The 23,996-nt window shown below is 44.7% G+C and overlaps 1 protein-coding gene across 1 annotated transcript in view; it reads left to right on the top strand.

The window, feature by feature from the left end:
• SGPP2 (sphingosine-1-phosphate phosphatase 2) overlaps positions 1–23,996 on the top strand; it is a 76,889-nt gene that overhangs the window by 19,377 nt on the left and 33,516 nt on the right. The window contains exons 2-3 of the mRNA XM_081050791.1: positions 21,985–22,156; positions 22,213–22,726. Of these exons, the coding sequence (XP_080906917.1) occupies positions 21,985–22,156; positions 22,213–22,726 (686 nt within the window). The remainder of the gene's footprint in view (positions 1–21,984; positions 22,157–22,212; positions 22,727–23,996) is intronic.

Here is a 23,996-nt window from a genome sequence, read left to right on the forward strand (position 1 = left end):
AGTTTCTGCTTCCTGTAGTACCTTGCGAGATCAGTGCGATGCCAGGAGCAGGTATTGCTGGACTTTGTTTTCCGGTTTTTATTGATTTCTGTTTTCACCATTGTTTTCGGACTTGCTGACCGAGGTTGTGCACTCCCAGGAGGTGGGCCGTGCTGAGCGCCGCTTGGCCGCGCTGACCCCTGGCAGCCAGGCCGTGTGCTCCACGTCTGTGCTGTGCTGTGGTGGACGCAGCCTAACAAACGGGCTTCCAAACCGTGTCACCTCCCGGACCTCCCATAAGCGCTGGCGCCTTGGTTTCCCTATCTGTGAAACTGGGGAAATAGTTGCATACACCTCCTAGAGCTCTGAGGCCTCCGATCAGAGGGTGTGCTGCACACTTTGTGCCGGGCATCTCCTGGCAAGCCCTCAAACGCGAACTATTTTCACCATAGTTTCTTCCATCCCACCGCCACGTGGGATCCCAGTCCTGCTAATGCCTCTGCTGCTCTTTCTATCCAGCTGGTCTTTTCTGGAGTGAATGTCGTGTTGTGGTGGGACATGGGTGGTGGGGGAGGAGTGTTGGACCATACAGAGCATGTAAATCCACTGTATGCCTCTTGAGCACGGCTTCTACCCTAAAATGAGGGCCACTCTTATGCTTCAAACGGTTGCATTGAGGCATATTAAGTTTTGCATTCCTTCCTTCTGATAGTTTGTGGCACCCAGTCAATTGCTTTGAAAATGCCTTCCCGGGTCCTGCTTCTCCTCTTCTCTGAACGTCCCCTTATTGAGTAATGGAAAGTGTATTTTCGAGTGTTCCTTGCTCTGAGATAATACTATGTTTAGTTAATATCTGTGAAACCCTTAACAATACGTCAGACCCTGGATTAGATTCTGAACACTCAACAAGAATATGCTGGCGGTCCGATGCTCAGTCCATCAGGGGAGGCGGGTAAACAGATGAAAGTAACATAGATGGGGAAAGGACAAATTCTAAGATCATCAAGGTTCAGTTGAACAGGATGTTCCTTTCTCAGACTCCCTCATCCCCTCACTTAGAATACTCAACATTTTGAAAGAACTGGCTTCTAAGATTTATGATGGCACCACTAAGACGATTTGGGACTTATTGAATGTAGAATTAGGACAGCTGATGTTTTCCGATTTTAGGCAACGATAAATGTGGACATCAGATGGGAAAAAAATCCTTGGAGGTTTTTTTTTTTATTATTATGGCATATGACATATAGATTTCATGCTTAAGGCTAGAAGAGTATAAGTTAAGGGAATTTAAAAATGGGAAAAGAAATTGTATGCATGTGTAATAAGAGAAAGCTTTGAGCATGTGGGTGTCAAAACTGCTGTCAATCCCTGAGCAAACCCACACCCAGGAGAGCGTTAACTATTCAGTGACTGGGAAAAGGAGGACCTCCACTGATTCGGTTTTCTCTTGACTATATGTGGAGTTTTGAGAATAAGGTGACTTTTATAAGTCCCCACATAGGGAATGGTCATCCTTGTGGGGTGAGGATGGTAACTAACTGCCACAGCTGGGACCCACCCTTGCCTGGCATAGTGGCCCTCCTTTCACCACAAAGCAGGGATCCAAAACCAGCACTTGGTGGTCCAAATGTCAGCCCCCACATGCTTTGTTCACATGTGGTTTTACTAGTGAGATCTTTCTAGGTTTTCTGCCTTTTGTTTTTTTAAGAAAATGGAAGGTGTAGCAACTCCAACTTGTATTCCTATACAACCATAAGAGGTTGGTTTCTAGTTGCAGTTGCTTCCTTGAACCAGAGTAGGCTCCCTCGGTCCCCGCCACCTTTCTTGTCTCACGACAGAAACGAGCAATGGCTTTGCTCGTTTATGGCACTTGCTCGACCCATGTAGGCATTTGAATTGGCTGCTCCTGGTCTAGAAAATTCCAGAGACAAGGAGGATAGCGAGGGTTCCCAGAGTAGAAGCCCTCAGGGCACCCTCAGAAATGGTAGGAGCAACTTCTCTTGGGTGCTGCCACAAACTATCAGAAGGGATGCAAAATTTAATCTGTCTCAATGTAACCATTGAAAGCATATGATTGGGCCACATTTCAGGGTAGAAGCATGCTGAAGTGGCATAGAAAGTAGCGCTGTACTACCTGATGCTATCCTGTGAAAAACTGAGTTGCTGGGACATTCAGGAGGCATTGCTGTGGGCAGCAAGGAACCATAGTATCCCAGCCAAGGCTGCACAATAGAAGAGATGTTAGAATGACCACTGTATAACCCTAGGGGGTACCAAGGTTGTTAAATCAGACACAGAAACAACAAATTATTGTTCGAAGGAGGAAACTGTGAGAAGTGGGTAGAACTAATCTTTATTACATTTTACATAGGGAGTTTTATTTCATCCTCCTAATGAAAACCTTGTATTACTGAGTACTTACCATGTGCTGAGCTAGGCACTGGGGCTAGTAGTGAATAAAGCAGACAAAGCCCCTTCGCTATTGAGCCTGCAGGCTTGAGAAGGAGGCAAAACAATGACATGGATTAGAAATAAGTGAAGAAATACAACTGGATAAGGGGATGAAGAGTGAGGGAGAGAAGTGTGCCTCCAACACCACTGAGAAGCAGCTTCTGTCCTCACCACTCTACTGCTGGGGCCACTGAGGCAGGCAGGATGTGACCAGATGGTATAAGGGGGTACCTGGCTTCTGATCCAGGTCGGGCTTCGGAGCACATACTTGAGAACAGTCATCCAGCTAGGACTGGGCCGGGGGGCATTTACTGTCTGTATCTAAGTGGAGACCCAGGAACTTATGTAGGACTCTGTGTGAAGAATTCCATCTTGGCGGCATCAGGCTTCTTTGAATTTTTTGCACTCTCTAGTTCCTTTGCACTACGTAAGAAACACGGCACCCATTTTTTGCCATGACGTCTTGGTCTCCACTGGCCAAGTGTGTTTGTTGAAATAGAGGGGCTCTGTTCCATGCAGTGAGCTGCCCGGACTCACCAGCACCGGGTTTATGTTCAGGATGGGGGGCGGTTAAAGGATGGCAGGCTCTGGACTCCAGCTCCTTGGGTTTGAACACTTTCTCACTCACTGGTGTCTAAACTGGGGCCAATTAGCCTCTGCGTGGCTAAATTTCCTTACCTGCAAAGCGAGACTAATCCTAACTCCTACCTTAGTGCCCATTGCGAGGAGCATCTGAGATAATGCAGGTCATGAGAGCATAAGAAGCAGTTGACAAACGCTCGCTCTGTTTTTTGTTTCTCTTGGTGGCTTTTAGAGAATCTTTGCACCATTTGATGTTACACTCACATTGCAGAGCTAGCCTGAGAAAAACTTTTTCTTTTTTTTCCACGCAGAAAACTCTCACAAATTTATAAATGATGAGCAGCCTGGTGGCCTGGTGAGGGGTTGTGTTCCTGTGAGGGCACATTTCTGAGGCACACCATGCTCAAAATTGTATCTTCCTATTTGACATGCTTTTGCAGATGGCACAATATGGAACTGGTCAGACTCCTAATTATGACAGTGGTCCAGAGCCAGAATCCAATCATCCAGTTGACAAAGAACTTGGTACAGAGAACGGTGACCAGCTGTTCCCCATCTCCAGTGAGCAGAGACTAAGAGGAAATGGGTTTAAGCTGCGTGAAGGATTTGGGTTATTTATGGTAGGATTTCCTGACAGTGAAGGTTGCTGAACATTAGGACTGGATTAGAGAGTGAGGTTGTAGAATTTCTGTCTATGGGGATTTTTGCAAACATGGTCCTGTTTGTGCGATTACTACAGAGGCTGCCTTCCAACTGCACTCTGTCTTGTCTTTCTCCCTTTCTACCCATGTGGTGCTGCAGCCAAATGAACCTTTTCTGGAAGACTAGGGAGGAGGAGGCTCCCAGTACCCATCCAGCTTTCTGACATACTGATGGCAGGCTTTGAAACTTTGGGAGGAGGGGGTATCACATGAACCACGCACTGGTTTAGTTAACCTGGGGCTGAAAAGCTCCCCTGGGCCAGGGAAGAAGCAAAGATGGGCAGACTTAGGACCTGGATGACTGTGGAGAACACATGCCTCATCCCGAAGAAGGTGGCACATTCTGAGAACCAGCCGATTCTCGTCACGAGGCCTGTGGGAACGTACACGGTTGCCAGACTGTGATTCTCAAAAGGGGTCTGAAATCTGGGGAGCTTGAAAACCCTGGCAATGAATTTTTAAAAAGCCAGTTAAGGTGTGGGCCACAGTGAGTGTATCTCTCTGGGTCTTCATTTCTTGTGCAGAGTGATCCTCTGTGACATCTGCTCTGCCCGGTCACGTTGGCTCTGTCAGCCAGGAGGAGGAGGATCTCGCCTAGCTCAAACACAGACATGAGGCTGCAGAGTTTGTCTGGTACCGTGAGAACCTCTGCTTCGGTATATACAAACATTGAATCATTATGTCGTACTACTGAAACTAATACAGTGTTGTATGCCAATTATACCTCAAGTAAAATAAATAAATAAAATGAGAACCTCTGTATTCATACATTGAACCATAAGAAATCACTATTTTGATGATCACAAATGATCAAATATTGTCAATTTCACATGCTTCCATCTAAAAGGAAGCATTCACCCGCTGAAGGAAAATAAGAATATGAACTATAAACTGCGTTCTCTCCTACAGCACTGAAGATTCTGCCTGTGAGACTAAGAGGACCCACTTATGGCTCCCAAACCCCTTGTTATGTCCTAGCAAACCCTGCCTGGTAGATGGAAATGACATCACCTGGGTGGCATCCAGGCAGTGTGGAGAGCCTGCCCTTCCCAGGTCTTATTGGCTTTGAGGTTGTTGACTCTCTCCTAACAGGAGTGTAGGCATTTGTGGAAACTTCTCAAAGACATCAGCCTTTCCTTCTTTTTCCTCTCCGTCTTCCACATAGCTATAGGCTGCCTTTTATTACCCATTTTGGAATTCAGTTGTCATCAACTAGCCGACAGACGGATTCCCACTCCAAAACAGGAAGAGTTCAGTTTCAGCCAGGGTTTTGATTCAGGTAGAAATCAAGTTGCTTTCTGATGGTGCCATTTTCTGAAACAAAGGTGTTTTGGGGGAGATGTGGCTGGCAGATGTCCTGATAGGAACCATGAGCAGAGGTCCTGCCTCTGAAGACATGGGTCGCCTGTGGCCCCCAACCTGATTCCTGATAGGGAGGGCAGTGCCCAGTCCCAATCATGTTGGAAGAGAAAGACAGACATGAGAAGGACCTTACTTTTCTCTCTGGCCTTTCCATTTGTCCTAGAACCCAAACGGTGATGGAAGTATTTCTTCAATCAGTTCTAAGAGCTCTCTGGATAAATAGGGTGACAGGTTTCTTTCTGTCTCTCTTTTTTTCTTTCTTTCTTTCTTTCTTTCTTTCTTTCTTTCTTTCTTTCTTTCTTTCTTTCTTTCTTCTTCTTTTTTTTTTAACCATTTGAGGTTTATTCTGTATTGATTTATAAATATCAACCCCTCTGCATATTTCCTTCATAACATAGAAAATGTATTTTGACCAAATGTAAAATGGATTCTCGTTCTCTTAATTAATTAGAATTCCACCTCCCCTCAGTTTCTTCACTGTTTAGTAAGAAGTAGCAAATGAATAAAAACCATACTCAATAGAAAGGGGGTGTGGGGGGTGGGGACTGGAATCAGAGACTTAACATAACTCCCCCAGTAAAACAACTTTATAGAATTAAGTTTTAGAGTACCCACGAAATCAGCCATCTGAGGGATGTTTTAAAGGAAGACATATGCCCTATTGAATGATTAGTGTATTTTCTTCGGGTGACCTAAAAAAGAAAAAGTGTAATTTACTCCTCACCCCATTGATAATGAATACTTTGAAAGTCATATTAATATTAAGAAAACGCCTATGACCACACATGGTCCTATCCAGCTACCTCTTTATCTAGTTTAATAAGTGTGTAAAAAATTATTTTAATGTGCCCCAAAATTATTTTGATGAACCTTCTGTGTTATCTGTGACTGACTTAAAAATTGTAGAACAGACATCTGAGGGGCTGAGGAGCTGAGCCCTGAGTTGTCCCATGACCCACAGCCACCTCCAGATACAATTGTCCCTCCTCTTATTCAAGAGGAAAAATCCAGTGCTTTCTCCATTTTCCCATTAGCGGCTTTGTGCCTTTGGTTTATGATTGATAGCATTACAAGGGCACTAAAAGAAGATAAGATCAAATTCTTTTCAATGCACAAGAGGAAGGAAGGGAAGGAAAAGAATAATGAGACATAGATTTTAAAATATTTTTCTCATGTTCACTGAGCAGGGTGGCAGGAATACATGGAAACTTACTGCCTAGTGATTGTTGTTTAATGCCTGATGGGATGGAACAGTCATCATTGTTATCATCTTCAACGACTTCCGTTCACTCAGTACTTTCTATCTGCCAGGCACTGCTCTAAAGACTTCACATGCGTTGATGTCTTTTCACAACTCTGTGAGGCAGCTATTTCCTTTTTTGTAGTTGAGCAAATAGAAACAGAGCCAGTGGCACACAGCTAGTTAGTGGGTGGCAGAGCAAGGATTCAAACCTGGGTCTCACGCACGGTGCTAATGCCGCCTCTTTTCGGTAATGGTGCCAGAAGCCATTAGGTTATTTCCAAAAGAGAGCATGCGTTTTTGTGATCATTTTCTTTTAACACCACTAATTTTCCTCTGTAACGAGGAAGTCCCTTTGGAACCTCCAGAAATGAGACCTTTGCTAGTTCGTGTCTTGTTTGCCAATGCAAATCAGGAAATTTTCTCTCTAACCTGCCAGTAATCTCAAGATAAAGAGGGAAGGACCTGGTGGCTTTTAGTTTTCTGAAGAGAGAAGGGAAAATAGACCCCAGGTAACTCTGGATGGATGCTGTTCCTGTTGCCCATTTCCAGTGTTTTCTTTCTTTTTCTGGGGGAAGTCACTGGAGAAAAGCAGCCAAAGTGGAATGGGCTATAGCTCTCTGCCAAGGTGGAAGCCTTGATATTGGGAGAACCTGGGAGAGGAAGGAAGGGCAAACATGACTATTTTGTGATAAACTTTGAAGTGGCCTGTTATGAAAGATCCTCCCAATCCATGTGCAGTCAGGAGCCATTGAAGGGTAGAGGTTGTTTTGTTTGTTTTTAGAAATGATTTGGTTCTCTCTGATTTACATTATTTATTTATTTTCGTTTCAGGTGTAATAGTTAGACATTTATACCCCTCATAAAGTGACCCCCCCCAATCTGCATTTGAATAAGGTCATTTTGGCTGCTCTGTGACACTTGCCAAGGTGGATTTATGAAATTACTACTTGATATTTGATTACTTAGGCTTTATTTTTTTCAATTGAGATATAATTCATATACCACTGAGTTCACCCTTTTAAAATGCATAATTTGGTGGGTTTTGGTATATTACAAAGCTGTGCAATGGTGAAACTGTGTGGATAGTATGTCGCTATCTACTTTTAGGGTTTAAGAATAAATTGCCTTACGTTGCAAAAATGATAATATAAGAAACCATTGCACCAACAACAGAGTGAGTGAAAGAAGGCTTGACTGGGCCTACAGAGAAAACATGACAACGCTCCCAATTCAGCACATCCAATGGAACTTTCGGCAAGGATGGAAGTGCTCTCTGTCTGTTGTGTCCACGTTGGCAGCCATTATGTCACATGGGGCTGTTGAGCACTTGAAATGTGACTGGATTTTTTATCTAATTAAATTTAAAAAGCCACATATGGCTACCATATTGGGCAGAGCAGCTGTACGTCAACTTACAAATTTGGTCTTGTCTGAGATCATTTTCCCCCACCTCCCCCGTTTCCAAAATGATTGAGATTTTGAAGCATATGCTATACAAATCATTATATTTAAACTTAATCCTCGCTACAAAAAAAAAAGCTGCAGAGTTCCCACAAGGAATCCAGATGACGGGATTGGGGTGGGAGAAAGACCTAGGGATGGGGGAGCCTATTCTGGAAATAATATCTGAGTGGGAGTCCATTTAGTCGGCACCAGGCATGGGTGACATCTGTGCGCGCACAGGAGGGGAAAGGAAAGTTGTGAGCTTGGCCTCAGCTTCACAACTCACAAGGAATAAAAATAATTCCCAAAGCAGAGTATTTTGAGAGGGCGCAAAAGTAAGTTTGCTTCTCTTGCTAAATTGTGGGTTGTGTGTGACCCCAAGAACTAAATCCCGGCTTTGGATTCTGTCACCAAATTATTAGTTACAAAGAATGAAAGAGTCATGAAAGATTCTTTAACCTCTCCTGGTTAAATTCAGTAAGTCCTCCTCTCCCCCTAAAATTCCATTTAAGGTGTTTCTATTACTTAAAAAAAAAAAAAAATGTATCCAGTGACTCACATTTTTTTTTTCCTCAAGGATTTGCTTTTACATTCTTCAGAATAAGAAAAGTAGACCAAGAGAAACCTTAAACTTTATTAATGTAAAATATTTAGTGTCTTTTTTCATTCTTTATTTTCTGTTTTTTCCCCCCTCTTTTTTTTTAAACTACCTTGTTTTGCAAATTTGAAGCATATGTGAAGGCAAACACATTTAAGATGCTTCTTTTCCTGAAACTTCCTGTACTGTTTTGGAGCAAAAAGAAATCCTTGGTATTTATTATGTATAAAGTTATGAAAAGATGTGATGGCCTTGACTGAATAATTAATGTTTACCTGTAAAATATGACATGCTAAGGACAAGACCAAAAATACTCACTTAGTATTTTTGACAAACTTAGAAGAAACACATAATCGACCTCTAAAATTGCAGGGTTTTAGGGCAAGTGCACAAATGGAGACAGAAATTCCATAGGTCAAAATATTTTAAAGCTGTTTATTAAGCTATCAATATAACATGTTTTGACCTTCTACCTTGATATGTATATACTTTCATGTGACCTGGAAAACTAGGTTCAAATCTACAATTCTCAGACTTCAGAGTTCCAGCTGGAAGGTAGCAAAGTCAGGGAACCAGCCTGTTACCCTCCCCTGTCACCCATCCATGGCGGCACAGAGGGCGCCTCATGGGCCTGGGTCAGCCCTGGAGTTTGGGGGAGTGCACCCGTGCTGTCATCCACATGAGGGAGCACAGACCTGAGGAGGAGACCGGTGCATGCCCCAGATGCAGGCTCAGGCATTTGGTCAGGGAAAGCTGAGGCCCCTGGTGCGGTGCCTGGAGAATGATCTAGAATACTGGGCATCTTCCCTTGCTCTACGGGAAAAGACACGGCTGGAATTTTAAATAAATAAGGCATTTATTTACATCTTTCAGCTTTATTTATATAGATATAATTTACTGAGATATAATTCACATACCATGCAATTCACCTATTGCAGTGCTTTTGCAGAGTTGTGCAACCATCATCACGGGCAGTTTTGGAGCATTTTCACCACCCCAAAAGAAACCCACAGCCTGTAGCAGTCCTTCCTCTTCCCCCACGTCAACCCCTAACCTGCTTTCTGTCTCTCTGGATGTGCCTGTTCTTACTGAGTGCTTTTGTACTTTTCAAGTACCTAGCATCCCCTTTCATATGTGCATAGGCCCAGAGAGAATAGTACAATCTTATACAGTCAAACATTTCATTTGTTTTCTCGGTAGATATAGATTAGTGCTTCTCAAACTTGAATGTGCAGCAAATCACCTGAGGCATCTGGCTAAAATTCCCCGTGTTCCCCAGGTCTGGGGTAGGGCCGGAGGGATGCCCATGATCCCGGTCCGGGACCACACTTAAAAGAACAAGGTCATAGGTGATGCTGAAGTCACTGTTTTAACCAGAGCAGCATTTTTGCAGAGTGTGTCAAGGACTTGAGATTCCAACTGGGTTGGTGTGGCAGGTTCCCACCATAGCATAGAAAGAAAGTAGGGGGGAAGGAAACATGTGTGTGCATATGTGGTGTGTGTGTGTGTGTGCGCGCGCCTGTGTGCGCATGTGTGTGTGGATTTGTGGGTACGTGTGTCTGTGTGCATGTGTGTGAGGCAGAGGACGGGTTTTGCATACGTGGACCTCTGTGTAGTATTCTGGAATTAGGGCTGAGACGACCCCAAACATTCTTTTCCTCTTTTCTAGTCTTCAAATCCACGCTCTCCTGATTCGCCCTCAACCTTGTGTAAGCAGGCAGTTACCGCAGGTTGTTGAATTTGGTCTGGTTCCCTGCCTTGTGAAGACTGCAAACCCATGTTTCTCTGACCATCTCTGACGCATGAGGGCCATCGGTTCTGGTCACACAGTGCCTTCTGGAAATTGTGTTCTGTGAAAAGAAATGAGAACCACATTTTCCACACTGTGGTATTTTCAGTGTGTTCTGCGTCCTCAGGTATGGGAACTGCGGTCCCTGTTTAGGGAAGAGGCATCTGAAGCATGGGGCCCCTCGCTGGGTGACAGAGCTTAGCCGAAACCCAGTGCCTGAGGGTTTATTCAGGGTAGGTCGCTGCACAGCCTGTGGCATTCGGTGGCCCGCTGTGTGAGGACTCACTTTCTCTGGGTTTCATCAAATTGTTTTTGTTCCTGTGGTTTCTTGCTAAATAACTGTATCATCAGATCCCACATGGCAAAGCCAAGACCAAAACCAGAAAGCACGCTTTCTTCATCTTCCATGATGGCCCACAGAGATGTTCGGAGCGTCCAGCTTTTATTTCAGATGTGAAATGGAGTGCAGGCAGGTTCATGCTGGTCGGCTGAACTGTTGATGGCAGAGGTCGGGTGTGTGTAAACCCCTCTACGAGTACAGTGTAAGAAGGGGTCTCTTGGGCACATTGCAGTCTGTCTGTGACCTCTCTTTGGATACATCTGAATCTGAAAAAGATGGAAAATCACTGAGAAAGGACAAGAATGGTAGCACAGTGGTGACCAGGTAGACCACATCTCTGATCATGTGTCATTTCCTGGTCCAACACTGGCTCAGAGGCTTCCCCATAACTCACAGGTAAAACCCAACCTCCTATGAAGACTTTTAGGACTTCTGTATCTCTGGTCTCCCTTATAGTGTTGGTACCTACAACGCCACTTGGAAATACCTTGCGCTCTCGTTATGCTGGACCGTGTACCCTTCCGGGAACACAGCACCTTGCTGCTTCCGTCACTCTCCTCATGCCATTCCCTTCCGCTTAATGTCTCCCTTCCCTTTCTCTTTTTGTCACAGTTCCAGTCCAATTTCCAGGATGGCTTACCTGTCTGCTCTATGGTGTCTTTATTTTTAAAAATCTTTTTACCTTCTTCCCGTCCTCTGTGTTCCACCATAGCTGGACGCTTCTGACATTTTCTTGTTATGTAAGCTGTTTGAAAAACCTTGCAAATGCAACTACCATATATTGAGCACAAACTGTGTGTTTAATGTGGTATGATGTAGTTTATATAGGTGACTTTATTTTATCTTCCTAATGCCTCTGCAAGGGAGCTGGTATTATACCCACTGCACAGGTGAGAAAGTTCAAGCTTCCTCAGAGTTGCCCCTGCAGACCTGTCACTGGACCCAAGGCTGGTAGACACCCAGAACTTCTCAGGTTCCATTATGTCCATTTATCTCAGCCAGAGCTGGCTGGAGCTGATGCAGGGGGTCTCTGGGTCATAAGAACCCCAGGACTTCCAAAGCCGTGGAGGACCTGGTTTCACCTGTTGTGAGATGGATTATGGGACCCTCCCTCTGCTTCAGCACAGTGACTGCCATGCTTGTCCCCAGGTCATTCTTTGTATCTTCAACAGTGAGCTCTGAGCTCTGGCCCTCGGGTGGCCTTAACTTGTATCTCCAAAGGTTTGGCAGAATCTGGCAAAGAGACTATGTCCTTGGGAAACAAGACAAGCCAACAGCAGTGAGACCGAAAACTGCAGACAGGTTGTCACAGGGAACATGGTCGGTGTGGATGTATATTTGGTCAGGTAAGGAATTGAGCAAGGTAGAGAGAGAATCCGGGAATGGTGGCTCCACAAGTGCCCAGCAAGTAATGTTAGCTGTCCTGATCTCTGCTGGGATCTGCCTGAGAACGGGTGAGTGAGAAGGTGAAGGTGAAGTACAGAGAAAGAGGAACTAAAAAGTTAAACAGTCCAGCTTGACCAGAATCATGATCTAAGACAATAGTTAGGGACCTACGGAAATACTCACAATACAATAAATAATACTTGCAAAATTAAGATTCAGTGGAATCTCAGTTTTGCTAACATACAGGCCAGAACACACTCGCACAGGAAAAGACCAGTGGAGATATTCAAAGGGTTTGAGTCTCAGGGGTGGGCTAATGGGGAATTTTTACTTTGTTTTATGTAAGTTTTGAACTCCCAAATGTTCTTGAGTGAAATGTGTTAATCAGGAAAAAAAGAAACAAGTGATAACCAGATAACCAGAAAACAAACAAACAAAAACGAAGTGATGTTTAAAAGCCCAAACATTTAACTCAAAAAATGAAAAGTGAAAAAAAAAGAACAACTAAAAAACCCCAACATTCACAGGTACCAAGAAATCAGAGTGTGCCAGGGACAGGCTGGGTGGGGAGGACCATTGTTCTGTCTCAGCCGGCCTTTCTTCTCAATGTCCTTTTATGTGTATACACACAATTTCAAAGCTTTTTCTAAATTTATTTTTGTGACCGGTGGCTTTAAACTTCCTCAGAGAAAGCCTTCCATAGAGGACTACCATTTGAAAGCATGACAGAAATTGATGGAACTGCCCATGACTATTTCGTGTAGGACAAGGCTTAGGAGGAGTGTGGAGGAAGTGAGACCTCGGCAAAATGTCCCTCCTTTCCACCTGTCCCCCCTTTATCTGTCCCATTCCTCCTTAACTCTGAGGCCTACCACCACCACATCCTGACAGCACCCCGGGAAGGATTGCCAGTCAAGAAAGGAAAATCATCCCAAGTACAGTGTTTGTCATCTTGGATTCCTTGAGCGCTCTGATGAATGGAGAGCTGTATTTAAGAAATGAGGAAGGGTAGCATTTTGCTTCCTCTTTCTCCATGTACACACACACCTACTAACATGATAATCTTGGATAAAGAAACCTCAAAGCTAAGAATTCTGTGCCCATTTCACCCGATAAACAAGAAAGACGGAAGCAGGAAAGCCTTTGGATAAAATCTCCTTGACTTCAGTGGCAAACTTGTCAGACTTCAGTTTTGTTTGTGTAATTTCAACATTCGTTTTTAAATCTTTGGACATAAAAGATCACCAAGGAGAAAACCTTACATGTGCCTGAATAACTTTCTTATATTTTAGTGGCGCCCTTTTCAAGTTTCTCAACAAATTTTTTTATTGATGTATAATTGACATATTAGTTTTAGGTGTACAACACGATTCAATATTTGTATATATTGCAAAATGATCACCACAGTAAGTCTAACTTCTGTCGTCCTACATATCGACAGTTATAGAATTTTTCTTCTTGTGTTGAGAACTTTTACACTTTACTCTCTTAGGAACTTTCAAATATGCAACACAGTGTTAGTAACAATAATTACCATGCTGTCCATCACAGCTCCATGATTCTTTTATGTTACTTTATTTGTATCTTTTGGCCTTCTTCACCCATATTTTTGGTGGTGACTTTTAAAGCCTTAGAAAATATTTTTTTGTGAAGGGAATTAGGAGTGGTGAGTTCATGCTGCCGGGTTAGAGCAGAACTGAACCAACCCTTCCAAGTTCTGAATTCTGAGTGTGCGCAGAGGGGCAGGGGGTAGAATTCCTGGATTAAAACTAATGAACCCAAGTTTATAAAACTTCTTCAACATCCTGTAGCTCTTCCAAATGTCATTTTGATAAGTTAATATACATGAATCAGGAACATCTGCACCAAAAAAAAAAATCCCCCTGAACACACAAGGGCTTCACAATGAAATGGAAGAATGTTTGGCACAATGTGTTTCAGGTTTTAGCGGATCCAAAATGTTTTGAAAAAGAGTGAAGTTCTTAAGACCCTTTGAGAATTTAAAGGGCAGCTGGTTCTCCCACCCCCTTGAAAAAAAAAAAGGAATAGTTATTTCTGTTATTTGTATCGACTCCGGTTGCTCTTCTTGTTCATGGAGGAGATGCTCCTAGCAGAGGTCCCCACCTCTAGCGTCTTCAGACTGCTGTCCTACCCTTCTCCTAGCCCAATCCCAGGCTTACTTATGAGGCAGAAACTGTGTGATTCACGCAGAGTTCTAAAAGGCATGATGAGGTGGTGTTTTGTCCAGTTGTAGGATCTGCTTCTAGGTCCAGGTGGAGCGAGCATTGTTGCCACCATGGATCACTATTTCACATTTTCAAGAAATACACAATTTGTAGTACTGGTTCGCCCTTTCTGGTTGTGCCTGGTAGGAGAGCTGGCTCTTAAGGAAAAGAAAAAGAAGATATCAGATGTTCAGAGGATGAGCTGAAATCTAATGGATTGTCAGGAGGACAACAAAGCTCACATTGTGGAAAAGGCTACAACGAAAACTCAGCTGTAAATAAAAGCCACATTGGGTTCAGTCCCCTCCAGCCTTCCCTCTTATTCTTGGACACAGACTGAGGGACCCTGACAAATGCCAGCTAAGCAGATGAAAGTGATTAATGTGCAATTCCCTTTCAAGAGCTTTTATTCTAAGAAGTTGTATTTCTATTGTATCGACTTTCAGTCTTGCCATCCTGAAATTTTAATCACCCCAGCACTGAGCAGACATCAGTGAGATCACCCAACTCGTAATTCTATCTGGACTTGAAGATGAAATAAGAAACCCTTGCACGGTCTCATTCCTTCCGTTTTCCCCTTCAAGGGGTACTGTCAATCTTTCTTAGGCTTCTTAAGTGATCATCGTTTAATTTCCTTTATAGGTTGGAAATTCTTGATTCCCTAAACTTAAAAATAAGAGTAATTAAAAGTGATGGGGGCATATTAGTAAACAGACATGAATTTAGGAAACCACGTGTCTACCTCACTGGGGAAACAATGTGACTCCATCTCAGTTTAAGTTTAGCACTGCTATTAATGACATTTTCCCACTAAGTTTAGGAAATAATAATAAAAAAATTAAAGCGGGGCTTCTTCCCACTATTCCTGAGCCAAAATTTGTTTTAGTCTTGCCAGAGTAGATAAAATCATGCTCTTAATATGAAACCTTTCAGTGATATACCGTTGTTCCCAACCTAAATCCCAATCTTTGGCCTGATCTAGTTTCTGATCTTAACTTCTCCTCCTACTTATCTCTTTGCCACTCACCATGTTTCAGCACACAGACCTGGTTCCTGCTAAGTGTTCTCTCTAACCCTGAAGGAACCAGCTCATCTCTCCCACTGGGGTTCAGCTCAAATAGCACCTCCTTGGAGAGTGTCCCCCAACATACACTTTATATCATATTATCCTGCTTTCATTTCATCATAGCACTTATTGCTAAACAAAATAATCTTGCTCATTGTCAACCTCCCATCACTAAGGTATAGACAATGAATGAATGGTCTACGTAGATATGGCCTCTGTTTAAAAAGATTTGCCATTTTCAATTTTTAACAAAATGTTGGGCATTGCTTGGTTTGTACTTGGCATGCTAACATGCTAGTTGGTGAGTGATAATAGCTTGGAGAGAATGTTAATTTTACAAATATTCCATCTCTGTGGTGTGTAATGGCATGCCTGCCAAAGCCTAGTCTTTCAGAGAGAGGTAGCAGAACCCCAAACTTTGCAAAGTATAGGTTCTATTGAAAGAGGCATCAAGTTCCTTAGATTGCCCTTCCTGAGCCTAGGCTCTAGAATAAGAAATCTGGCTGAATATATGCAGCGTATGAGAATCAGAAAGCAAGGCAATTGTTGAGTTTTAGTCCTGAATCTCCTGCCTTTTGGGACAGTTCCCCTGACCATGGAAGATGCTTTTTTCTGGGGAAAATGCAGTCTCCATAAATGGCTATCAATCTGGAGACCATTGGCTGATATCCATCATCTCCCACAATCGAAAGCCCAGGAAGACTTTGCCTACCTTGAAAAATGATACTGGGCAGGTCTGCAGGTTGAATGTATATTATTAGAGCTGCACCTAGCAGTGACAGAATTTCCCAGGTTGGGTTTAAAAAAAAAAAGTTTAGAACTTCCAAAAACCATTGCTCTTAATGGAATACTCTCCTCTTAGTTTTTAATGTTTTATTTATTTATTTATTTTTTTAACAAGGCAAATTGCCACCTTCTTCTTGGCAGAGGACACAGGGACAAATGTTCTTGCCTGCAGTCAGAGAGCCTTGTTTCCCAGCCAGGATTCTGTCAGTGATGCAAAAGCCCTTTTTAGGGAAATGAGGTTTGTTTTTCTATATCGTGATGGTCTGAGAGGCTAGGGATGTTTTTCAAGGTCCATGACCCCTTAACTAATTTCGTATTTGTCGTCCAGGAATTTATGCAAACCCTTCTCGAATGAAGGCAAGGAGCCGGACATGGCTGATTTCTTTCTGCATAATCAGTTGTTTGTTTGTTCCATCTGTGTTCTGCGGGGCCTTCTGTGGTCCTGGAGTTTGCCTGGGCTCAGTTCCTGCATTTGGGCTGTTTGAGGAACTTCCATGGAACTCACTAACTGTTCCCTTCTGGTTTGTCACCAGGATTTTTACCTGTCGCTTGGATCACATTATCTAAATCTCTTAAACTCCTGTTGAGGCTTCCTCTAATACTGAGGATCAAATGTAAGAGCCTCACTTTTGTGTTTAAAAACTCTTCACTGGAGTTTTTATCCTTGATCCTTGCTACTCAAAGAGTGGTCCGTGGGCTGGAAACATGACAGCACAGGGCATGACCTGGGAGCTCATTAGAAATAGCAGCCCTGCCTCAAGTGAACTACGTCAAAACCTGCATTTTAACAAGATCCAGGTCATTCAAATGCACATTAGAATTGAGAAGCACTTTCTAGAAAGCCTCACTGCTACTGTCATCAACAGCGGGAGGTCTTACCGAGAAGTTTCTCCACTAGGCTCTGAACCGACTGTTTTGCATACACTGTCAACAATATGAGACTTAATCTTCCTAGCCTCCCTATGTGGTACGGACTAGTATCATTCTCATTTGTGGAAGGGGAAACTGAGGTTCTGAGAGATCAAGCAGTCACAGTGAAATTATTCAGGTAGTAAGTGCGGGAGCAGCCTGGATTCAATCCAAGACATGTTGCCTCCAGAGTCCGAGTTCCCAACCACGGGGCTCTGCAGTGTCCTTCCTCCCAGCCCCTTCTGCTGGCCAGGTCAGTTCACTCTGAATTCACTTGCTACTCCCTCACCAGCCTCTAAAACGTCTCTAAAGCAAGCCACTGTGAAGGGAATGCTGCTGTTTGGTGTGTTCTATAAAAGAGCATTGGGTCTTGTAGTTAATTTTTAAGTAAGGCTGTGCCATCCCCTATATAGATTTGAGCCCTCTCAGCCCTAGACAATGAGCTCTTTCTACTGCTTCCAATTAAAGAGGACTGCTTAGAGCGGTAGATATCCTCCCGGACATGAACTCCTTTCGGCTCTGTTGAGATAGAGGAGTGACCTTTGCAAAAATACTTCCTTGTATAGCTCTAATCTATAGAGATAAAATGGAGATAAGTAATAAGACCTTGCAATGACTTTGGTCCAGAGTTATCAAATCCTTTAAAGGATTTGAATACCGATAGCCTGTGTACTCAAGGCCAAAGGTAAATTCTAGGAAGGTGGTATGTGAGGGATGGCAGAGACAAAGGTCAGTGGTTTCCAAACTGATTATTGAATTGCTCTGAGGGTGTGTCCCAGAGAAGGACTGGGGGGTGATGGGGGAGGCCGGCCTGGCCTGAAATAGGGGTTCCCTGGTCCCCTCCTCACTTTCAATCAATTAGTACAGACTTTCAATCTTATATCAGGTTATATAATAGGCCCTGGGGTAACATTTTATTTAATGGACCTTTCCCCACTTAAAAATGTTTTTGTATATTAAAAAGCACTTGAACCAGTCCTACTCCATCCTTTGCAGCTGAGGCCACTGACATTTAGAAAGGCAGATTGACTTCCTCAAAGTCACACATTGTTTGGGCTTAGAGCTACTTGTTTTCCTCCTTTGAAAGCTCAAAAGATGGGCCAGCTGCCAAGTCCTCTGGGCATTCATTCCTCTGCTGTCTGGGGCAGCCCTTAATATATCCAATGGTGCTGACCTGGCCATATTTCCTTTGCATTTGAACTTCTTGGTGTGTGTTTAGAAAACAAAACGCTGTTCAGGTGGTTGGGGGCAGAGCTGAGTCAAGAAGTCATATTCTCAGTATTCTTTCTCTTCCCGCGCAGTCAGTCTGTATGGCTCCCTCTCTTTCCTGATTTATTCATGTGTTGAAGGCGGCCTTGCAGAGAACATGGAATATTCTGGTAACGGCAAAATAGAGCAGCTCTTCTTGCACCCACAGGTTAAGTTACTGAAAGCTCTACTTGGAAAATGTGCATTTGAGATACTTATGACCAAAACGGGAGGATGGAATTGGGAGACTGACGTCTCATTTTTTTATTTTTTTCAAATCTGTGAAAACACTTTTGTTTTTTAACTTTCAGGAAAATAAGCCAAAACATAAAGTATACAAGTGAGAATATCAGTGACATTTTGCAATTAGTTATAATGGATACGTGGGTAATTTTCATCTTACTCATCCCTTGTTTACTAGAAGCCTCTTCACTTGGCTTTGCCACAAATGATAGGCACAGCAAGAAGTATTTTATTTCTAAAAGTAAATCTCCATCCACCTAAATGTCCAATGCCTCCCTAATCTTCTGTCTAAAACATTAGCAGCTAATCCCAGCCTGCAAAGTACGGGCCCCAGAGATGCTGTTTTCAGCCCCTTTCGCCTGGCCAGTTCTACAGAAATGTAGTGTAATTAGACTTCTGAGACTTGGTTTTCTTTCTCTCAGCTCTTTCCATTCATCTTCTCTCTGCCCTTCACTTTGCCTACCATTTCTGTTTCTCCTTCTAATTGTTCCCGAGGGGACCAACACATAGACTGGAACTGAAATTCTTATTATTTCCAAAAACATATTGAAGTCCTACACACTGAGGTTTCTTACAAGGGAGACTTAGATTCTTGTTCTGAAAAAGACAAGTACTTAACTACTTTAATTAGATACATATAGTCCCCAAGAATTTGAAGGTAAATGTTGGCTCTCCAGTTCACATATAGAGAAATATTCTCTAAAAAATTCTTTGCTTTCCTATGTATATGCTGATATTTAAAATTTTACCTTTGCTTCTTCTGTTCCTGGAAGATTTAGAGAATACTTAGCTCTCTCCCAAAAAAAGAGAATTTCTAAGAGATTGTTAAAAGCATGTCTAAAGATATTTAATTAGTAATATGTAATACTAAAGCAATTTGCTGTTATCCTTGATGGTCTTTTCAATTATTTATGAGGATTAAGATTGAGCTTGGTCTCAGGTAAATCTCTAGAGTAGGGAAATGGTTGTCGTTGAGTATTTATAATTTCAATAACACTTGGGACCCATGAAATGACACAAGGAAGAGATTTGACCCTTGTCAGAGTTGGCAAAGGTTCTCCTCATAAAGCTTCAATGCAGGACAGATTACCAGGTATACCTGGTAGCTGTCAGGTTAAAATAACGAATCTTTATGCTAACAGGGCTCTTGACAGGGTTTGCCTCAAGGTCAAGCCTGTTGGATGTAGGTTTATAAAACAGAACTCACAGAGATTAGTCCTCACCTTAGATAATGCGAGAGGAGTTTGCCATTTGTTTGTTTGTTTGTTTGTTTGTCACAGTCCCTCTCCTTGTTTTGCAAATCCATAATATTATCTTGGCAGAGAGATGAAACTATACATGTCCTTATTTAATTAGTTTTGTGCATTATAGTCTTTCCTATTTAGGATGGATCTATTGACATTCTCTCTCATTCGAATTTATTTAGAAGTAGAGGTCATCTCAAAGATGAACTTGTGGCTTGCACCATGTGCTCGCCCCTGATGAGTAACTGTCTCCAGGGTAGTACCATGCATTGCTTGGCTTCAGGCTATATTCTTGAACTTTCTGTGACTGGTTTAGATGAATCAAGATACACTGTTAAGGTCTAGAATCGACCACCCCTCAATTGGACAGAGGACACACGCAATAATGCAAGTCACACAGCGAGGTTTATTTCCAGCTAGCTGGGGTCCAAGTATCTGCCCGACGCAGCGGGTTTCAACAAGGACCCCGAGCACTCAAAGCCAAGGGTTTATATAGCATCTTTAAAGCATCCAGTAATTTTCCATAGCTTCAAAGAGTATACATATCATGGGCTTGTTCCACATTCTGGGGATTTGACAAGATAAGCTGGCTTGTACCCCACCCAGTCGGCAGTTAACAAGATAAGCTCTTTTCAAACAGGACATCTGGTCCACACCCTGTTAAGGTCATTCAGAAAATGGCTTCCTTTCTTATGCTAACCTACTCTTACATTCCCCCCTTTTGTTGTTAATAATGAGGAATCTTGCTCATACACCCGGCTGATTGGCTGATCGTAGAGGCCCTCAGGGGCAGGCTATCTCACATGCTGTTGTCTTAGGACCATGAGCTGGACAGTATTAATACGATCTTTTACAAAATTAATAAGCTTGTTTAAAATGCAAGGGCCAAAGGTTAAAATAAGCACAAGCAAAACAAACGGGCCAACCAAGGTAGAAACTAGGGTGTTGAACCAGGGGGACCTATTAAACCAAGCCTCAAACCAGTTCTCCTGAGCTTCCCTCTCCCGTTTTCTCTTGACTAACACTTCTTTCACCTTTGTTATGGATTTTTTTACTATACTAGTATGGTCAGCATAAAAGCAGCACTCTTTTCCTAACGCGACATACAGCTCCCCTTGTTAACAAAGGCAAATTTGAGGGAGTTAGGTTGTGATACCGACCATTTCTAATCTCCGTCATTAGAGGTGACACAGTCCCATTTTTTTACAGAAAGAATATTGGACCCCCCACAATGTTATGGTCCCCGGGCGGCTCCTTATCCAGATGTTGAACAGAGTCAGGGCTAGCAGCCACTTCATCGTTGAGCGAGGCAGGGGGCGAGGCGCTTCCCCGAGGTCGGGAGAGCTGCAGCTTCAGAGGGTTATCAGGGTGTCGCCACACGGTCCACTCCCCAGCTTGTGTCTGCTCCAGCTGATCAGCTCGGCGCACGTGAGAGTGATGGACCCAACGGGCTTAAAGGCCCATTGCCGTCAACCTTCAAGGCAGTGGGAGTAACCAGAAGAACCATATAAGGACCTTTCCACCTTTCTTCCAGGATCCTGGACCTGTGTCTCCTCACCCATACCCAACCCCTGGAACGATGCCATGTTCTGGGTCCGGTGCGTCCTTGGTTTCATACAGAGAACGCACTAGGGGCCATATCTCATACTGGACCTCCTGCAGGGCCCTCAAACTGGCCAGATAATTTGGGGCCACATTGGGATCATGATCTGGTAGAGTACGAACAATAATGGGGGGTGGTGTCCCATACAGAACTTCAAAGGGTGTCAATCCATGTACATATGGTGAGTTCCGAACCTGGAAGATGGCATAGGGTAAGAGGGTCACCCAGTCCCCGCCAGTCTCGATGGCCAATTTAGACAAAGTCTCCTTTAGGGTCTGATTCATTCTCTCTACCTGCCCTGAGCTCTGGGGATTATATTCACAATGTAACTTCCAATTGGTCCCCATCGCTCGGGCCAGTCCCTGTAGGACTTTACTGATGAAAGCCGGGCCGTTATCAGAACCCAAAACCTCGGGGATCCCATATCTGGGAATAATTTCCTCTAACAATGCCTTAGCAACAACCTGGGCTGTCTCCCGTTTCGTGGGGAAGGCTTCCACCCAGCCTGAAAACGTGTTAACCATTACTAGCAAGTACTTATACCCATACCTCCCAGGCTTTACCTCAGTAAAATCCACCTCCCAACTCCGTCCCGGCGCTCTCCCCCGTACCCTTGTACCTGTATGTAGGGGTCCCTTCCTACTGAGTTTCATAGCCTGGCACCCAACGCACTGATCCACGATCTCCTGGATCTGAGCCGTTTGTCGGGGGAACCGGAGGTGGGCGGACTTGAGAATCGTCAGCAACTTCTTTTTTTTTTTCTAAGTGGGTGGCTTGGTGCAGGTGGGAAAGGAGAAACAGTCCTAGTTTCGCAGGCAGTATCCATCTTCCCTCTGCATCCCGACACCACCCATGCTGATCAGGCTCTGGGCAGTGGTGGTTCCGAATCCACCGCAGGTCTTCCGGAGTGTAGTCAGGTCGCGGGGGCAGGCGCGGGAGCTCGGGTGCGGGCAGGGTGAGTGCCAAAGCTGATGAAGCTACTGCTGCTGTCTTGGCAGCTTTATCCTTCAGCCTCCGGGGTCCGGGCAGACTGGTGCCCAGGGACGTGGACAATTGCAACTGCCCGAGGTTTTTGCACGGCCGCCAGCAGTCTCTGTACCTCTGGGAGACTGCGCAGAACCTTTCCTTCCGCTGTAACAAAGCCTCTCTCCCGGTAGATATCGCCGTGCACATGGACAGTGCCGAAAGCATAGCAGCTATCGGTATAGACAGTCACTCGTCTCCCCTCACCCATTCTAGTGCCTCCGCCAGCAGGATCAGTTCGGCCTGCTGGGAGGAGGTCCCCGGGGAAAGCGGGGCGCTCCAAATGATGCTCCGGCTCCGGTCTACCACCGCCGCGCCCACCTTCCGCACCCCGTCCATAATGAAGCTGCTTCCATCAGTGTACCACGCCAACTCACTGTTAGGAAGGGCAGCGTCCTGGAGGTCGGGGCGCACCTGGGTGACTTCTGCCATGATCTCCTGGCAATCATGCAGGGGGGCTTCCAGATCCGAGATCGGCAACAGGGTGGCTGGATTCAGAGCGGTAGGTTTGGTGAAGATGATTCACCATTAGGGCTACTGCTGCGATGATCCTTCATAGTGAAGGGCTTCAGGGGATCTGGCAATGCCAGGCTGGGGCTCTCAAGAGAGCGGCCTTGAGTTCGCCAAAGGCCTTCCGTTGGTCCGGCCCCCAGGCCCAGGGGGCCTTGTCCTTGGTTGCCTCGTACAGAGGCTTCGCTAGCTCAGCATACCCCAGAATCCACAGCTGGCAGTAGCCTGCCGTCCCTAAAAACTCGCGGACCTCTCGGGCTGAGGTGGGGACTGGAAGTCTAAGAATAGTCTCTTTCATGGCCCCTGTCAGCCATCTGGTTCCTCTTTTCAGCTTATATCCCAGGTAGGTGACTGTTTGCCTGCATATCTGAGCCTTCTTTGCACTGGCCCGATAGCCCAACCGCCCCAGCTCCCGGAGGAGGTCTCCAGGGCCTGTCAGCATTCGGCTTCACAGGGGGCCGCCAGAAGCAAGTCATCTACATACTGCAGGAGCGCAACTGAATCATGGCTCCGGCGGAACGAGTCCAAATCCTGATTCAGGGCTTCATTAAACAGAGTAGGAGAGGTTTTGAAGCCTTGCGGTAGTCTAGTCCAGGTCAACTGCCCGGGGGTTCCCGTATTGCCATCATGCCATTCGAAGGCAAAATATGTTGGCTGCTGGGTGCCAGGGCTATGCTAAAAAATGCATCCTTTAGGTCTAGAGTGGTATACCAAACATGTGAAGGGGGCAAACGATTTAGCAAGGTATAAGGGTTGGGGACCGTGGGGTGGATGTCTTCGACCCTCTTATTCACTTCCCTCAAGTCCTGGACTGGCTTATAATCTTTCCCCCTGGTTTCTTAACGGGGAGAAGTGGGGTGTTCCAGGCAGAATGGCAGGGTTTCAGTATCCCAGCTTCTAGTAGGTGGTTGATGTGTGGGGCAATTTCTTTCTGCACCTCGGTGGACATGGGGTACTGGCGGACCCGGATAGGCTGGGCCAAGGCTTTGAGTTCAACCACCACCGGTGCTCGGCGGGCTGCCCGACCCACACACGCTATCTCTGCCCACGCCTGAGGGTATGTTCTAAGCTGATAAACCATGTCACGAGGCCACTCTGTAGAGGGAGGGTTGTAGGAGTTGTCCTTCAGGGTGAACAGGCGATGTTCATCCGCAAGAGACAGGGTTAAAACATGGAGGGGCTGTCCCTGGCCATCCATTACCTTGATGCCATCCGGCTCAAAGTGGATCTGGGCCCTGACCTTAGTCAGGAGATCGCGCCCC

The sequence above is a fragment of the Rhinolophus hipposideros genome, assembly GCF_964194185.1.
Source record: "Rhinolophus hipposideros genome assembly, chromosome: 6".
Taxonomy (NCBI): Eukaryota; Metazoa; Chordata; class Mammalia; order Chiroptera; family Rhinolophidae; genus Rhinolophus; species Rhinolophus hipposideros.